Source organism: Gorilla gorilla, chromosome 21 (genome assembly GCF_029281585.2).
Source record: "Gorilla gorilla gorilla isolate KB3781 chromosome 21, NHGRI_mGorGor1-v2.1_pri, whole genome shotgun sequence".
NCBI classification, from domain to species: Eukaryota; Metazoa; Chordata; class Mammalia; order Primates; family Hominidae; genus Gorilla; species Gorilla gorilla.
The window spans coordinates 59,397,018-59,414,709 of NC_073245.2; the positions used below are offsets into that span (position 1 = coordinate 59,397,018).

At 48.7% G+C, this 17,692-nt stretch overlaps 1 protein-coding gene across 2 annotated transcripts in view; it reads left to right on the forward strand.

Moving 5' to 3' along the window:
- EYA2 (EYA transcriptional coactivator and phosphatase 2) overlaps positions 1 to 17,692 on the forward strand; it is a 295,458-nt gene that overhangs the window by 275,025 nt on the left and 2,741 nt on the right. For both annotated transcript variants that reach the window (XM_019017574.4, XM_055373121.2), the window contains 5 exons: positions 689 to 747; positions 4,253 to 4,413; positions 11,394 to 11,508; positions 12,413 to 12,534; positions 14,899 to 14,999. In XM_019017574.4, the coding sequence (XP_018873119.3) occupies positions 689 to 747; positions 4,253 to 4,413; positions 11,394 to 11,508; positions 12,413 to 12,534; positions 14,899 to 14,999 (558 nt within the window). The remainder of the gene's footprint in view (positions 1 to 688; positions 748 to 4,252; positions 4,414 to 11,393; positions 11,509 to 12,412; positions 12,535 to 14,898; positions 15,000 to 17,692) is intronic.

The window sequence follows — 17,692 nt, forward strand, 5'->3', positions numbered from 1 at the left end:
TCCCACAGTGCTAGGATTACAGGCGTGAGCCACCATGCCCAGCCTCCACCCCATGGTCTTGTCCCACAGAGAGAGGTGTTTCCCCAAGGAAACTGAGTGGGAAACAGCATGGCATTGGAGTTTGTTCAATGGCAAGCCCTGGGGATAGTGCCTGGCACATAGTAAGCACTCAGTAAATGATGATCACAGATCATGAGGCACAGCAGGTGTCCCTCCAGGAGCCAATACTTGAAGAGCACAGGGTTTACTTAGCAGATGAAGGCAGGAGAGCATTTCAAGCAGGGGGAACACCTTTAGCGAGGCAGAGGTGTCCACCATATGGCCAGGGTGACCAAATGTCTGGCCATACTTGGGAAGCCGGGGACCTAGGGGAGTCCTGGTTTGAACCTATCCCCCTAGTATAATACCATCCCCCTTTAATGCAAAACTCTCTCTGTTTGGAGAGTATCTGTATGGTCACTTTCCTTGCAGTCAACCTGCTCATTTATAAGGAAACCAAACAGACAAAGAGGATGAGATTGAACCCAAGGACCTCTAACCTTGAGTGTCCAAACCCAGACTAGAACCCGAGCCTGATGACTCCCAGTGCAGTGCTCATCCCAGCCCTCAGCTTATGAGGCCCACCCTTAAAGGCTACATCAGATTAACCAGGCATGTTCTCTCTCTCTCTCTGTCAAATTTTCCGTAGGATTGTGACCAGATCCACGTTGATGACGTCTCATCAGATGACAATGGCCAAGATTTAAGGTGGGAATTTGGGGAGTCAAAAATGCCCATTGATTGATTGATTGATTATCAAGTTATCCTTCTACTAGGAAGTGGGGTGGGAGAGGAGGGCTGCTTATAAGGACAAGGTGTGCCTGCCTCCAGCCAGAACTGGGACTTTTGCATCTCAAACTCAAAAATCACAACTAGCTGGGTGTGGTGGCTCATACTTGTAATCCCAGCACTTTGGGAGGTCTTAGCAGGAGGATCACTTAAGCTCAGGAGTTCAAAACCAGCCTGAGCAGCATAGTGAGACCCCCATCTCTACTATAATAAATAAATGAGTAAAAATTTGTTTAAAAAATCACAACCTCACCCCTCAACCCTACAGTCTCTTGCTCATCACCTCAAATCACTAAACTCTGCTCATTTATTGCTATTTTTTTCCTGCTTACTGAAGTAATGCATGCATAACAGAAAAAATTCAAACACTTAACCTGACCTCACCTCCCAAAATCACCACCATTAAGAGTTTAGTATATATTCTTCAAAGATCTGCTCAAAATGTTGAAAATACCCTTTCTTTCAGCTTCTGTCCTCCCATCAAGGGTCCGGAGATGTTATAGCCAATTTTTTCTCAGTAGTCAAGCTCAGAGTTTCACGTGCTTCTCCTCCTCCAGCGGTCTTTGTAAGGAGGCAGCTGCCTCCAAATATTTGGTTGTATTCATTAGCATACATATATATATTTTTTTCTTTTTCTTTTTTTTTGAGGCTGACTTTCGCTCTTGTCACCCAGGCTGGAGTGCAATGGTGTGATCTCAGCTCACTGCAACCTCCACCTCCCAGGCTCAAGCAATTCTCCTGCCTCAGCCTCCTTAGTAGCTGGGATTATAGTCATGCACCACCACACCCAGCTAATTTTTTTGTATTTTTAGTAGAGGCGGGGTTTCACCATATTGGCCAGGCTGGTCTCAAACTCCTAACCTCAAGTGATCTACCCACCTCAGCCTCCCAAAGTGCTGGGGTTACAGGCGTGAGCCACCGCACCCGACCAGCATGCATATATTTTTAATATAACAATTGATACAGCCAATACTTAAAAAACACTTCTCAAATGAATAAGTGGTGTGTCTGGTTTCTAGGGGAAAACACTCCCAGGACATGGCTTCCAGGAATCAGGTAACCCATTGCTTAATATGAGACAGCTTCAGGCCGGGTGTGGTGGCTCACGCCTGTAATCCCAGCACTTTGGGAGGCCAAGGCGCAAGGATCACCTGAGGTCAGGAGTTCGAGACCAGCCTGGCCAACACAGTGAAACCCCATCTCTACCAAAAATACAAAAATTAGCCGGGCGTGGTGGCGGGCACCTGTAATCCCAGCTACTCGGGAGGCTGAGGCAGAAGAATTGCTTGAACCCAGGAGGCGGAGGTTGCAGCGAGCCGAGATCGTGCCACTGCACTCCAGCCTGGGGTACAGAGCGAGACTCAGTCTCAAAAAAAAAAAAAGAGAGACAGCTTCCAGAGGAATGTGGGCTGGAATGTTCCAAGCCTGCCCCTGGGAAAACTTTGTAAAAATGGAACCATAGTTAATCTGTGCTCACCCAAAATTACCACAATTCAACGGCTTTAGGCTCATCAGATATATTATTAGACCAACTAATGTTTTGGTTACGGGATCAGTCATTGTAACTTTATTTAGTAGCTGCTTCCAAGGTGTCTCTCCCAACTTACTGCAAAAACAAAAATCAAAGTTTCTGTTCCTGAGCCCTGCAAGTCTTTTCAAAGCCCGGCACAATCGGAAGTGATCAGCCGGCAGATGCCTGCTTCATTTTAATCAGCCATTCGGAAAATCCCTTCTGCAATCAGGACTGGCAAGGAGCAAAGCTCCAGCCCTACCAGGACTTCTCACCTGATGGAATAAATAAACCCCAGATCAAGGTTAATTGGTCCTTTCCATGAAGTCATCGTTGGGAAGCACTCTTCCTTTCAAGGCAGTGAGCAGCACCGTTCTGTTTCTATAGTTTCCCCTGTAGCTAGCTGGCTTGGAATTGAGAGCAACAGTCCTCTGAACCCTGTCTCATGCTGAGCTGTTTGGTACCTCACTTTGAGAATTCTCAGCCCAAGGGTGTTTTCTTCCTTAGAGACCAAATTCTCCGCTTATTCATTCAAGAAATATTTATGGAGTACCTACTATATGCTAGGTCCCAAACATGAAATGCCTCTTGTTTGTTTTTTTGTTTGGTTTTGTTTTGTTTTTTTCAGTTAGCAGTAAGAACCAACCTTCAGAGATGCCTCGTTTTGTGCCATGTTCTAGTCTAAATGCATTACATGGGATAACTCATTGCATATCCACAGTAACCCTAGGAGAGAGAGATGCTTTTATCCTCATCCTCATTTTTCAGCTGGGGAATGTGAGGCATAGAGAGATTGAGCAATTGGCCCAAACTCACATGGCTGGTCAGCAGGGAAGGCAGGATTCAAATCCAGGCAGCCTGGCTCTGGGACCCAAGCTCTTAACAGATCCTCTGTCCATCCTGGACACTGGTTCCTGCCCTCCCCAAGGGCCTCCATCTCCTAACATCTAGACATCTCCCCATGGTAGCATCTGAGTTAATGGTGAGTGTTCACTTTTTCAAGAATAAATCTATGGCCGGGCACAGTGGCTCACGCCTGTAATCCCAACACTTTGGGAGCCCAAAGCGGGTGGATCACTTGAGGTCAGGAGTGCAAGACCAGCCTGGCCAACATGGTGAAACCCTGTCTCTACTAAAGATACAAAAAATTACCTGGGTGTGGTGGAGGGCACCTGTAATCCCAGCTACTTGGGAGGGGGAGGCTGAGGCAGGAGAATCACTTGAACCTGGGAGGCAGAGGTTGCAGTGAGCCGAGATCATGCCTTTGCACTCCAGCCTGGGCAACAGAGCAAGACTCCATCTCAAAATAAAAAAAAAAAATTAAAAAAATTAAAAAATAAAAAGTCAAAATAAGGGACGAGGCACGGTGGTGCATGCCTATAATCCCAGCACTTTGGGAAGCCAAGGTAGGAGGATCCCTTGAGCCCAGGAGTTCAAGACCAGCCCAGGCAACATAGAGAGACTCCATCTCTCCAAAAAATAAAAATAAGTTAGCCAAGTGTGGTGGCACACACACGAGGAGCCTGTGGGCCCAGCTCCTCGGAAGGCTGAGGTAAAAGGATCCTTTGAGCTGGGAGGTTGAGGCTGCCATGAGCTGTGATGACACCACTGCACTCCAACCTGGGAAACAGCGCAGGACCCTGTCTCAAAAAAATAAAAATTAAAAAATAAACAAAAGAAAGGCAAATGGATGTGGATCAGGTAAGAGCAAAAGACACCACTTTTCTTGGGGAAGCTAATGAAAGCTGTGGTCCTGCTGCCCCCCAAATGCACACTCGCAGCACCCTGTGCATTTCGAGGGGCTCATGGACACCCAAAAGCCCACCCATGGGTCCTACAGAGCCTGTGGTCTCCCAGGGAAGATGCCCTGCACCCCCCTGCACTAACACTGTCCCTCCCCTCCGCTCTCCGCAGCACATACAACTTCTCCGCTGACGGCTTCCACAGTTCGGCCCCAGGAGCCAACCTGTGCCTGGGCTCTGGCGTGCACGGTGGCGTGGACTGGATGAGGAAGCTGGCCTTCCGCTACCGGCGGGTGAAGGAGATGTACAATACCTACAAGAATAACGTTGGTGGTGAGTACCGTGAGCCTCGGGCCTCTGAGGAAGGGAAGCTCGCTGGGATGGATGCTGTCAATCTGTGTCCCTGCTGTGCCAGGCGCCAGGCAGAGAGGTTCACAAGTTCAGTACCAACCCACTTAATGCAACCCTGACGACGACACCCTTCGGAATAGAGCACTGGGATTTTGTCACCTTCACTTTGGGGGTGGGAAAGCTGAGGGATGGAGGCTGCATCTGGTCCAAGATCCTTCAGGCCACAAATGGCGCGGGGTGGATGTGGGTGCGGAATTCTCTTACCCACAGCCAGAGGCTCTCACAGTGTGGTCCTCCAAGTAGCAGCGACAGCATCACCTGGGGATGTGTTGAAAATGCAGATTCTCTGGCCCTACCTCAGGCCTAGCAAATCTGAAACTCTGCGCTGGGGCCGAGAATCTGTGTTTTCACAGCCCTGGAATTCCCCCCTTGGATTCTGGAATTCCAGAATCCCCCTGGAATCGGGGGGACCTGTGCCTTGAGTCTTTGCATCTCAGATTGTTGTCCGCAGACCAACCACATCAGCATCCCCCGGAGCTGGTTAGAAGTGCAGGGTCACCAGCAGGCAGAGTCTGCAGTGACCCAAGATTACACCACTGCACCCCAGCCTGGGTGACAAAGTGAGACCCCCTAAAAAAAAAAAAAGTGCAGGGTCTCAGGCCTCATCCTGGGCAACTGACTCAGAATCTGCTTTAAAAAATTTTTTTTTTATTTTTGAGACAAGGTCTTGCTATGCTGCCCAGGCTGGTCTCAAACTACTTCTGGCCTCAAGTGATCTTCCCACCTCAGCCTCCCAAGTAGCTGGGATTAGAGGCATGCACCACCTGCCTGGCCCAGAATCTGCATCTTTAACAAGCCCGCCAGGTGACTGTGGAGGCATTAAAGTTGAAGAAGCCCTAGAAGTCACTGGTTCTCACACGTGGCTCTCATTGGAACCACCCAGGGAGTTTCCGTTGCTGATGGTCTTGGTATCACTGCAGCCTGGACATCAGGAGTCATAAAGATCCCTGGGGAATTCTAAGTGCAGCCAAGGAGAGACCCGCCCCCTGGCTTCAGGTACTAGGAGCATTTGCTCATTGCCCCAAACAAGAAGTCTGAAGGCACTGAAGGCGAGGCTGGCTCAGCCGTAGTCTAGAGAATTCTGGAGTTCTCTAGAACAGAGGTTTTTAACTGGGCGTGGTACTGCGCCCTCCCCAGGAGACATCTGGGAGTCTTCCTGGTTGCCACAGTGCCTGGAACCAACCACTGGCCCATAAGGGCAGGGTTTGAGTAGGTGGCTAATAGTGTCTGCAATATACACATTGGCCCCAAAAACTTCTAGGGCCCCCTCCCTCCATTCCTAAAAAGAATAGAGTCCCGGTTCTCAAACTGGACAGAACACACTTCCAGTCACAGCTCTACAACTTTCTAGCTATGTGGCCTTAGGCAACATACATACGGTCATCTTAATGAGCCTCAGTCTTTAAATCTATGAAATGGAGAATACAAATACTTCTGCTTCCCTGGATTATTGAGAGATTTATTGTTAATGCATACAAAAGGCATGACTCCATGCCTGGTACACAGCAGGCACTCAATAAATGGTGGCATTTGTCACAAGTTGCTCTCAGTTTTGCTTGGGAGCCTCGGGTCCCCCTGTGTCTTCTACTGTCCCTGGAGCTTTCCCATCCGTTCTTTGGGACAGACTTCCTGTCATGTTCCTGGCTGCGGTGCTAATGCAGCCCACGTGCTAAGCGCGGTCCTGGCATATAGCTAATGTTTAAGGAGCACTCGCTCTGCCAGTTTTGCCACCGTTTTCATGGACTAGCTCCTTTGCTCTTCACAGCATGCCTGTAAGGTAAATGTTTTTATCAACGGTGTTGCTTGAAAGCAGAAACTGAGATTACGGAGGTTAAGTAACCTGCCCAGCGTCACACAGCCCAGGCAGAAGGGCCACAGTGGAGTCCCAGGCTGGATGACTGCACCACCTCTGCCCTTCAGGGCCACACTTGGTGGCCTCTCAGATGTGAGTGTGTTGATTGCAGGAGTGAAGCAGCAAGCTCTGGTCAGGTCCCAGCCTTTGTACCCAGCCCTGCACGGAGGGAGGAGGGGAGCAGGAGGGCTGACTCAGGTGAGACAGGGATGGGGTTGGCCACCAGAGAGCATCTGTTCCCCATCCAGGTTAAGGCCCAGGAAATGCCAGGGCTTTGTCAGGCTGCTCTGCTCACCCATAGCTGAGGGGAGAGCACCCAAGGCGTCAGCCAGTGAGGAACCCACAGCCAGCGGCATGCCGTTCTCCTTCCCCAACCCAGCTGTTCCTGCATCACAGAACTAGCCAGGTGCATGGCCATGGCTTCCAGCCCAGGGATCACCACAGATCCCCATGATTCCAAGTGTTTTAGAAGGTACACTCGGAAGAAAGGCATCTGCAAAATACAGAATAGAGAAAATGCTTAGTAAATCACCATCTAGGAGGCAGGGGTTGAAATCAGGGGCCTTAGCCTGATGTCATTCTTCCGTCTACCACTTCCCATGTAGCTCTGAGCAGGTTATTTGACCTCCCTGTGCCTCAGTTTCCTCCTCGTGTGCAAAATGGGGCCAGTGATGCTGCCCAGCATCATTGGTAGGTGGCTAATAGTGTCTGCAATATACACAAGGATTCATGCCAGGATGTTGTGAATTCACACAGGAAAGGTGCTCAGAACGGCATCTGACACACATAAGCTCTCATTAAGTGGCACTTTTGTTATCTGGGGAAGGTGGGAAGGAGGCCAAGCCTGGAGGAAAACGCCGAGGAAACAGCTTGAAGCACACTTCCCAGCGTGGAGCAAAGTAGGGGTGGTTGGGCAGCCAGCTACACAAGACAGCACGTTGGGAAGCCCTTTGTCAACTGAAAAGTGCTGAGCCTTGTGAGTTTGTATTGTTATTGAGGGTTCCAGCTAAAGGTCTGTGGGGAAGGTGCAGAGACAGAGGAAAACCAGAGCCCATGTGTTCTCCTAGAGTTGATAGACTAATGAGAAGATGGGACATGTAGCAGTAAGAAGATTCATTCATTCATTCATTCTTCCATGTGTCCATCATCAAAGGCCTAGGTTGTGGATTCAGCAGTGAACAAAAGAAACAAGGTCCCTGTTTTCAAAGAGTTTATATTCAGTGAGTGGAGGAAACAGACCATCAACAAGTGAGCAAATCACTTAAATTCTTTTTTTTTCTTTTTTTTTTTTTGAGATGGAGTCTTGCTCTGTCACCCAGGCTGGAATACAGTGGCATGATCTCGGCTCACTGCAACCTCTACCTCCCAGGTTCAAGTGACTCTCCTGCCCCAGCCTCCCGAGTAGCTGGGATTACAGGCACATGCCACCATGCCCGGCTAATTTTTGTATTTTTAATAGAGATGGGGTTTCACCATGTTGGCCAGGCTGGTCTTGAACTCCTGAGGTCAGGTGATCCACCCGTCTCAGCCTCCCAAAGTACTGGGATTACAGGTGTGAGCCACCATGCCCAGCTTTAAATTCTCAATTCAGTCATTTCAGAGGATGATCACACCTATTGAAGAAACAGATATGGCAGAGAGCCCGGCTTGGGCAGTGGTGGCCAGGGGATACTTGGAATAGTAGACCCAGAGTCCATCTCTCAGGAAGGGCTATTTGAACTCAGTATTCTAAATATTCTAGATGAGATTCTAATAATGATAACCAGATGCCCAGAGCTGGGGAATGACCAATACAAGCGAAGAGTCAATCAGTTGAGCTACATTCAACTGCATAAGTAAAAGAACAACCAACCAAAAAATAACACAAAAAACAACAATGGCTTAAACCAGATAGAAATGTATTTTTTTCTTATATACAAAAGCTGTAGGCATTCCAAGCTGGCCGAGTACTCTGCAGTGTTATGAGCCCAGGATCCCAGGATCCTTCTTTCTTTTTTTTTTGAGACAGAGTCTCACTCTGTCACCTAGGCTGGAGTATAGTGGCACAATCTCGGCTCACTGCAACCTCCGCCTCCCGAGTTCAAGCAATTCTCCTGCCTCAGCCTCCCAAGTAGCTGGGAATACAGGCACCTGCCACCACACCCGGCTAATTTTTGTATTTTTAGTAGAGATAGAGACGGGATTTCACAACTTTGGCCAGGCTGATCTCGAACTCCTGACCTCAGATGATCTGCCTGCCTTGGCCTCCAAAAGTGCTGGGATTACAGGCATGAGCCACCCTGCCTGGCCCCTTCTATCTTTGTATTTATTTATTTATTTATTGAGACTGGGTCTCACTCTGTTTCTCAGGCTGGAGTGCAGTGGCATGATCTCGGCTCACTGCACTCTTGACCTCCTAGGCTCAAGTGATTCTCCCACCTCAGCCTCCAGAATAGCTGGGACCACAGGCACATGCCACCATGCCTGGCTAATTTTTAAATTTTTTGTAAAGACGGGGCCTTCCTGTCTTGCCCAGGCTGGTCTCAAACCCCTAGCTCAAGCGATCCTCCCACCTCAGCCTCCCAAAGTGCTGGGGTTACAGGCGTGGGCCACCTCACCCAGCCAAAATCAGGATTCTTATTACTAATGAGAAGATCCTTTTGTATTTATAGTTTTACTAATTACAAGTGAAAAAAATGGATAGTGGATGGCAACTAAGTGTCTACCACAAACAGCAAATGAAAAGTCTCTGAGACAAAAAGAGTTTGACACTTTTCAGAAAGATAAAGAAGGCCAGCATAGCTGAATAGCTGGAGTGAGGGGGCACGTGGTCTGGGACAGGATGAGAGAGCTGGCGGTGTCCAGATGACATAGGGTCCAGTTTGGACACTGGGCTCTTCTATGTAGAGAAGACGATGTCTCCATAGCACAGGCAGCATTTTGTCCTAATTAATTCATTCTTCCTTCAACAAATACTGATTGAGCATCAAGCACAGGCCAGCCCCTGCTACAGAAACTGCTGCTATGATGGCGAACAAGACTGACTTGGTCCCTGCCCTCTGCCCTAGAGTGAATAGCCTAATGGCCAAGGCAGATGCCAAACACATCGTCACACAGATACACTTAAAATTAGAGTTGTGAGAAGAGCTGTGAAGAAGAGCTACAGTGTGTTGGGAGAATATAAACTAAAGGGACCTGACCCAGCCTGGAGAGAACAGGTTAGACCTTCCAGAACAAATGACATTTAAGGTGAGGCTGTAAGGCAGGATGCAGAGGTTCACACCTATAATTCCAGCACTTTGGGAGGCCAAGGCAGGATTGCTTGAGGCCAGGAGTTCAAGACCAGTTTGGGCAACATAGCAAGACCCCACCTCTATGAAAAATACAAAATTTAGCCGGACGTGGTGGCAGGCATCTGTAGTTCCAGCTACTCAGGAGGCTAAGGTCGAAGGATTGCAGGATTGCTTGAGCCTGGGAGACTGAGGCTGCAGTGAGCCTTGATCACACCACTGCACTCCAGCCTGGGTGACAGAGCAAGACCTTGTCTCAAAAAAAAAAAAAAAAAGACAAGGCCCAAATGCAGAGTGTGAAGGATTTAGCCAGGTAAAAGCAGAAGATGAGATAAAAGAGTGGTCCATGTTCTGAAATGAGGTGTGCAAAGGCCCTGGGGCAGGAGTCCACTTGGTGTTTCAGGGAACAAACAAGAGGCCTCCAGGCTGGAATGGAAAGACAGCGGCAGGAGATGAAACTCGGTAGGGACAGGATCATGCTGCTGGGGGTTTTGAACTTTATCTTAAAGCTACTGAAGGCTGAGAGAATGGCAGGCTGAGAAATACCCACAGGGTGGCTCTGGAAGCCAGCTGCCTGGGTGCCGGCCCTGTGTCCATTTTTGTTCATATCTGTACATTCAGTGCCTATTACAATATCAAGCACCTAGAAGGCACTCCTGAATTTTTTGTTGGATGCATGGATGGATGGATGTGGGGGTAGATGGGTGGATGGGTGGATGGGTGGGTGGGTAGATGGGTGGATGGGTGGGTCGGTGGATGGATGGATGGATGGATGGATGGATGGATGGATGGATGGATGGATATTGGGTGGATGGATGGATATTGGGTGGATGGATGGGTAGATACGTGGGTAGGTAGATGGATGGGTGGATAGGTGTCCATTATTTTCTCCCTATGGTGAGCAAGTCAGTCAACATCACAAAGCCTGTTTCTTTACCTAAAAATATAGAAATAAAAATGGTGTCCACCTCTATGGTCATTGTGAGAATGAAATAAATCATGTTAAAAGCAGAGCCCTGCACATAAACACTCAAAAATGTTCATCATTTTTTATGTTATTATTAATTCCCTGTTTCCACCATAACAATATAAGCTCTATAATCTGCATATTTTTGTTCATATCTGTACATTCAGTGCCTATTACAATATCAAGCACCTAGAAGGTACTCCTGAATTTTTTGTTGGATGCATGGATGGATGGATATGGGGGTAGACAGGTGGATGGGTGGATAGGTGGGTGGGTAGATGGGTGGATGGGTGTGTGGGTGGATGGATGGGTGGGTGGGTAGACTGATGGGTGGGTGGGTGTGTGGGTAGATTGATGGGTGTGTGGGTGGATGGATGGATGGATGGTTGGATATTGGGTGGATGGATGGATGGGTGGATGGATGGATATTGGGTGGATGGATGGGTGGATAGGTGGGTGGGTGGATGGATGGATGGATGGATGGATATTGGGTAGATGGATGGATGGGTAGATGGATGGATATTGGGTGGATAGGTGGGTAGGTAGATAGATGGGTGGATAGGTGGGTGGATGGATGGATGGATGGATGAATGGATGGATGGATGGGTGGATGGGTGAATCAGTCAGTGGATGGATTAATCTATCAATCTGTTGATCTCAGGATAAGATTAAGAGAAGCCACTGGATTGAAGTTTACTTTGGGTTGTCATCTGATTTTAACCCTCAGGGTACAGTAGCTAGATTCCTGTTCCCTACCTTCATCCCCCAGATCTTTCTAATACGATGACTACATCTTTATTTCCTTTGTCCACAGGGTTGATAGGCGCTCCCAAAAGGGAGACCTGGCTACAGCTCCGAGCTGAGCTGGAAGCTCTCACAGACCTCTGGCTGACCCACTCCCTGAAGGCACTAAACCTCATCAACTCCCGGCAAGTGGCAGCCTTCATTTTCCTCTGTGCCACTGAATTTTCTCGCAGTAGACAGTGGTGGCTTCTGCATGTCCACACTTGGGAGAATTGGACTCCTCAAACTCTCACTTGTACACTTTCCAAATTTTTTTTTTTTTTGAGATGGAGTCTCACTCTGTCGCCCAGGCTGGAGTGCAGTAGCGTGATCTCGGCTCAACACAACCTCTCCCTCCCAGGTTCAAGCAATTCTCCAGCCTCAGCCTCCTGAGTAGCTGGGATTGCAGGTGTGCACCACCATGCCTAGCTAATTTTTGTATTTTTAGTAGAGATGGGGTTTCACCATGTTGGCCAGGCTTGTCTCGAACTCCTGACCTCAGGTGATCCACCCGTCTCAGCCTCCCAAAGTGCTGGGATTGCAGGTGCGAGCCACCACTCCCAGCCCAAATATTTCATAAAGCTTAAGTGCATAAGGCTCAGTGGATACCTTGGAGCATAGCTGAGCTAATAGCGGCAAAGACTTTTCAGGGCCCAACAGGTTTCCAGGTTTCTGGATTCTCCCAAAAGATGAGAACTGGCATGCAGGCTCCAGCTTACTCCAGTCCCCACCTCTCCCTCTTGTCCTACACTTGTTCCATATTGCTCATTTACATTACCTGCAACTATTTAAGTGTATGGCCCTTGCAATAAACATTTGCTTTTTATATAAGAAAAGTATTCCCCCCATACTACATTTCACTATGTCAGGCAGCTTCAGGCTTAAAAGAGAGGAACAGCCTGAGAATCCTTGGGCCCTAACATACCTGAAGATGACAGCCATAGCCTCCAAGCCTACCAGATTTCCCGCCAACTGCAGGCTCATGCAGCAAGAGGAGGCCTGGCCTTGTGGTCCCTCTGAGTTCTGATCCACAATCTCCTTTGTCCTTAGGCCCAACTGTGTCAATGTGCTGGTCACCACCACTCAACTAATTCCTGCCCTGGCCAAAGTCCTGCTATATGGCCTGGGGTCTGTGTTTCCTATTGAGAACATCTACAGTGCAACCAAGACAGGTAGGGAGAAGCCACACCTCGGCGGGGATACAGGGTTGGAGGGTGGGGTTAGCTTTCCATCCTGGGAATGGGGTGTTTAAGGAACATGACACTACAGAAATGGATGGAGTGTGCCTATGGCCATGACTCAGATTCCCAAAACAGCCCCCATAGACCACATGCCTTAACCTCTGCTTCTAAAGAAATTGGTTAGGACCACAGTTTTCCAAAGTGTCTGTGTGAGTTCAGATACAGGCAAAGCTGCTGTAACAAACACACCCCAAATGCAAGGGCTTGCAAAAGAGTCAAAGCTGATTTCTCCCTAGTAGAACAGACAGAGGTGAGTGATCCAGGCTGGTGGGGTGACCCTGTCCTCAAAGACATCCAGAAACCCAGGTCTCTCCCGTTTTATTTTTCCACCATTTCTTATGGTTTTATTCTCATGTATGGGGTCAAATCAGAGTCCTAGCCCATCCTCATTCTAGCAGGTCTGGTATTTGAAGGCCAAGCTCAGAAGGCTATGTACATTACATTCTACTCACTTCCTGTTAGCCCCAGCTTAGTCACGTGGCCACAAGTAGCTGCCAGGGAAGCTGGGAAATGTAGTCCATAGCTGAGTGATTCATACTGTCACTCAATCTGGAATGCAGTGGCGAGATCATAGCTCACTACAGCCTCAAACTCCCAGCCTCAAGCAATCCTCCCACCTCAGCCCCCAAAATACTGGGACTACAGGCATGAGTCACTGTGCCAAAATATTTTTAATTAGAAACCTTTTCCATTGTTTTTTCTCTAGAGCAAAAAATAAAAAAAATAAATAATTTATAGTACTTTGGCAGCATTTTCTTGGAGCATTTTTGGTTTTACTGAAGTTCTACATCCAAACATTATATGAAAGTGCCTTTTGATTTTAAAATTATAGTAGTAGGGGCCAAAATGGTTGTTGAAGATTTTTCAACAAGATCCTATCTTTTCATTTTTGCCATTTTTCCTGCATACCTCAAGTACCTTTGCAGGTTTATTTCGAATCTCTTTTTTAAATAATATTTTTATTTTTAATTGTGGTAAAATTAAATAATGTAAAATTTTCACCATCTTAACCTTTTTTCTTTTTTTTAAGATGGAGTTTCGCTCTTGTTGCCCAGGCTGGAGGGCAATGGTGCAATCTCGGCTCACTACAACCTCCGCCTCCTGGGTTCAAGCAGTTCTCCTGCCTCAGCCTCCTGAGTAGCAAAGACTACAGGCGTGCATCACTACACCCAGCTAATTTTGTATTTTTAGTGGAGATGGGGTTTCACCATGTTGGCCAGGCTAGTCTTGAACTCCTGACCTCAGGTGATCCATCTGCCTCGGCCTCCCAAAATGCTGGGATTACAGGCATGAACCACCGCACCTGGCCATGCACTATACGGTTAAAAATGGTGAAGATGGGCCGGGCGCGGTGGCTCACGCCTGTAATCCCAGCACTTTGGGAGGCCGAGGCAGTGGACTGCCTGAAGTCAGGCAGTTCAAGACTAGCCTGACCGACATAGTGAAAACTCATCTCTACTAAAAATAAAAAAATTAGCAGGGCATGGTGGCGGGTACCTGTAATCCCAGGTACTTGGAAGGCTGAGGTAGGAGAGTCGCTTGAACCCAGGAGGCAGAGGTTGCAGTGAGCCGAGACCAGGCCATTGCACTCCAGCCTGGGCAACAAGAGCGAGACTCCGTCTCAAAAAAAAAAAAAAAAAAAAAAAAGGTTAAGATGGCTCGGTGCAGTGGCTCATGCCTGTAATCCCAGTACTTTGAGACACTGAGGTGAGCAGATCACTTGAGGCCAGGAGTTCGAGACCAGCCTGGCCAACATGGTGAAACCCCATCTCTACTAAAAAATACAAAAATTAGCCAGGTGTGGTGATGCGTGCCTACAGTCCCAGTTACTCAGGAGGCCGAGGCAGGAGAATGGCTTGAACCCAGAAAGTGGAGGTTTCAGTGAGCCGAGATGGCACCACTGCACTCCAGCCTGGGTGACAGAGCAAGACTGTGTCTCAAAACAAAAAAGTGTCCAGCGCAGTGGCATCAAGTGCATTCAAATGGTTGTGCATCCATTGCCACTTCTACATCGGACAGCTGCAGAGACTTGGGAACCTGCTCTAAACCCTGCGCTGACTCCTCCTGCTGTGTTGCCCTGGGCAAGCTACTGACCCTCGCTGTGTTTCCGGCTGTCATCATCCTTCATGTGGGGATGATAACAGTGCTCACCTCAGAAGTTTGCTCAAGAACGAAATGATGAATACCGGGCCTTTGGGAGCACAGCTGCAGGCACCGAGCTCTTAATGAGCGGGTATTGGCTGCAATCCGGGGTCCTCACAGAGCGTTTTTTCTTTCCTTCCTGTGTGCGTGCAGGGAAGGAGAGCTGCTTCGAGAGGATAATGCAGAGATTCGGCAGAAAAGCTGTCTACGTGGTGATCGGTGATGGTGTGGAAGAGGAGCAAGGAGCGAAAAAGGTACTTCTTCCACCTCTCAGACCGCGTTTTCCTGCTCTTTTGAGCACACCTCATGGTCTTCAAGGGCTCCTTCCGTGATTTCCTCCACTCCCCGTGGCTGGCTGGGTCCTCCTTCCCAGGCTCCTTGCTTGCCAGTCCATTCCATTTGCAAATTGCAGAAGCATCCTGAGTAATTTCCTTCTACAAATCCCCCTCTCTGCCTCTGGCTGCTGCCCCTGGTAGCCCTGGATTGTTTCTGGGACAACTGTTCGGGAGCCTAGAGACGCTCCGGCGGGGCAGGCTGGTGGGGGGCCAGTGCACGTGCATGTGTTTTATTTAATACTTACTGATCATATGTTCCAGCAACCCTTCCCAGTTAATAAAGACAGCATTAAGCTAATGAAAAAGAAAATCCTGCATTTGTGATCTCGGGCCCGTGAGGAGAGGGCAGGGGGTTCTGGTGGCCACATCTCTGTTCTTGGAAAAGAAACAGCTGCCAAAGTCCTGGGTCTGGATCCGTCAACAGCGCCCCAGAGAGGCTGCCACCCCCAACCCGGAGGCCTGGGAAGTGGATTGTTAATGTCACGAGCTTAATTAGGGGGACCTGGTTTCCCCCATCTCTGCCTGGCAGCAAATCCCAAGGAAATGCAAAAATGTTCAGGGTCTCAGCAGATGAAACCCAGAAGAAGAGGGAAGCCCTAGGGTCCTGGCAGAGGGCCCCGGGAGAGAGGAGCTTGGAAGGCTTTGCAGGCACTCTTCCCTCCACCTGGAAGCCTCCTCCCCTTTCCTGGGAGATGTAGTCTCTATTATCCGCCGCCATGAGCCCCGCTAAGAAATGGGAGCTGCTTCTGAGAGAGAAGGGGAGAAGTGATATTGAGGGGCAGCTGCCAGGGTCAGTCGCACTGGTGTGTGGCCAGGCTGTGGCTGGCATCTTGAGGTGCTGACCTAACCCCATGCCCTTCACCACTGTAACTTTATTGCTAACATCATCATTGTATTCAATCCTCCAAAAACTCCTACAAAGTGGGTATCATTGCATCCCTTTTTTTTTTTTTTTTTTTTAGAGATAAGGTCTCACTCTGGCACCTAGGCTGGAGTGCAGTGGCACAATCTCAGCTTACTGCAGCCTCTGCCTACTGGACTCAAGCGATCTTCCCACCTCCGCCTCTAAGTAGCTGGGACTATGGACAGGCACCACCATACCTGGTTAATTTTTTGTTTTTTTTTGTTTTGTTTTGTTTTTTGTAGAGATGGGGTTTTGCCATGTTGCCTGGGCTGGCCTCAAACTCGTAAACTCAAACAATCTGCCCACCTTGGCCTCACAGAAAGCTGGGATTAGAGGCATGTGCCCGGCCACACCCCATTTTATAGATGACAGAATTTGAGACTCAGAAAGGTTAATTAATTTGCCTAGGGTCACACATCTAGCACATGCAAACCTACCTGTGTCATGCTCCAAACGCCTGGCAGGGAGGAGATGGACTTACGAGTTTCAGACACAGTTGGTTTTCACCCCTGAGCTAGTCAGGCAAGAGTAGAGTCAGCCAAAGAAGACTAGGTACACACCCACCACACACAGAACTCCCATGAAAGTCCCAGTGTCTGAGGCAGAAGCCCCAGAACGTTAGTGAGAAACAGTGTCCACCAGCAGCTCTCTCAGCCTGACAAATGGAAGTCATTAGCCCAGGCCACCGGACATCTGAGCGGTGTAAAATATGGCCGCAGGACCAGGGGCTTCGACTGTTTCCGCTGACAGTGTTGTTAATATCTCCATTTGAGTGGGTGATTTGTCTCCACCTCTCCACAAGCGATGAATCCACTGGCACTCTGGAACCTTTAAGCCTGGGGTAAAGGCGGCTGGAACATTCTCTTTCTTCCACCTTTGCTCATTCTCTCCCAGAAAAATGAATCACACTCTTTTTTTTTTTTTTTGAGACAGAGTCTCGCTGTGTCGCCCAGGCTGGAGTGCAGTAGCATGATCTCGGCTCACTGCAACCTCCACCTCCCAGGTTCAAGCGATTCTTGTGCCTCAGCCTCCTGAGTAGCTGGGATTACAGGCATGAGCCACCACATGTGGCTAATTTTTTGTAATTTTAGTAGAGACGGGGTTTTGCCATGTTGGCCAGGCTGGTCTCGAACTCCTGACCTCAGGTGATCCGGCCACCTCAGCCTCCCAAAGTACTGGGATTAGAGGTGTGAGCCACCACACTCAGCCAAATTACACTCTTTGAAGAGGGCAAGATTGGCCAGGTGGCAACCAGAATCTATCTTTGCAAAGAAAGGAAGGCTTGGCCAGGATGAGGGCAGGGTGGGAATGCTAGGGCAGTGAGAAGGCGTTGAAGAGATGAGAGCTGTTCCCATAGGAGATGGTTTTCTGCTTCCCTTGAGCTGAGAATTGTTTAGAAACTACAGAACGAAGAGAAAAGGATACATTCAGAGGACTTTGCTTGAGAAACTTACCTTCTTTTTTTCCCTCTCTCTCTTCCTCTTTTCATTCCTTCTACGAATATTTCTTGAGCACCTACTATGTGTCAAGAGCCATGCGGTGCAGCAATGAGCATTGCATTCCAAGCTCAACCTTCCTGGGCCCTTTGCACTTGCTGTGTCTTCTACCTGCCCCCACGTTCCCCCACATCTTTGCTAGGGCCTGCTTAAATGACACTCCCTGGAGAGGCCCTTCCTGACCCAGCTCTCAAAAGTAGACACACAACGCT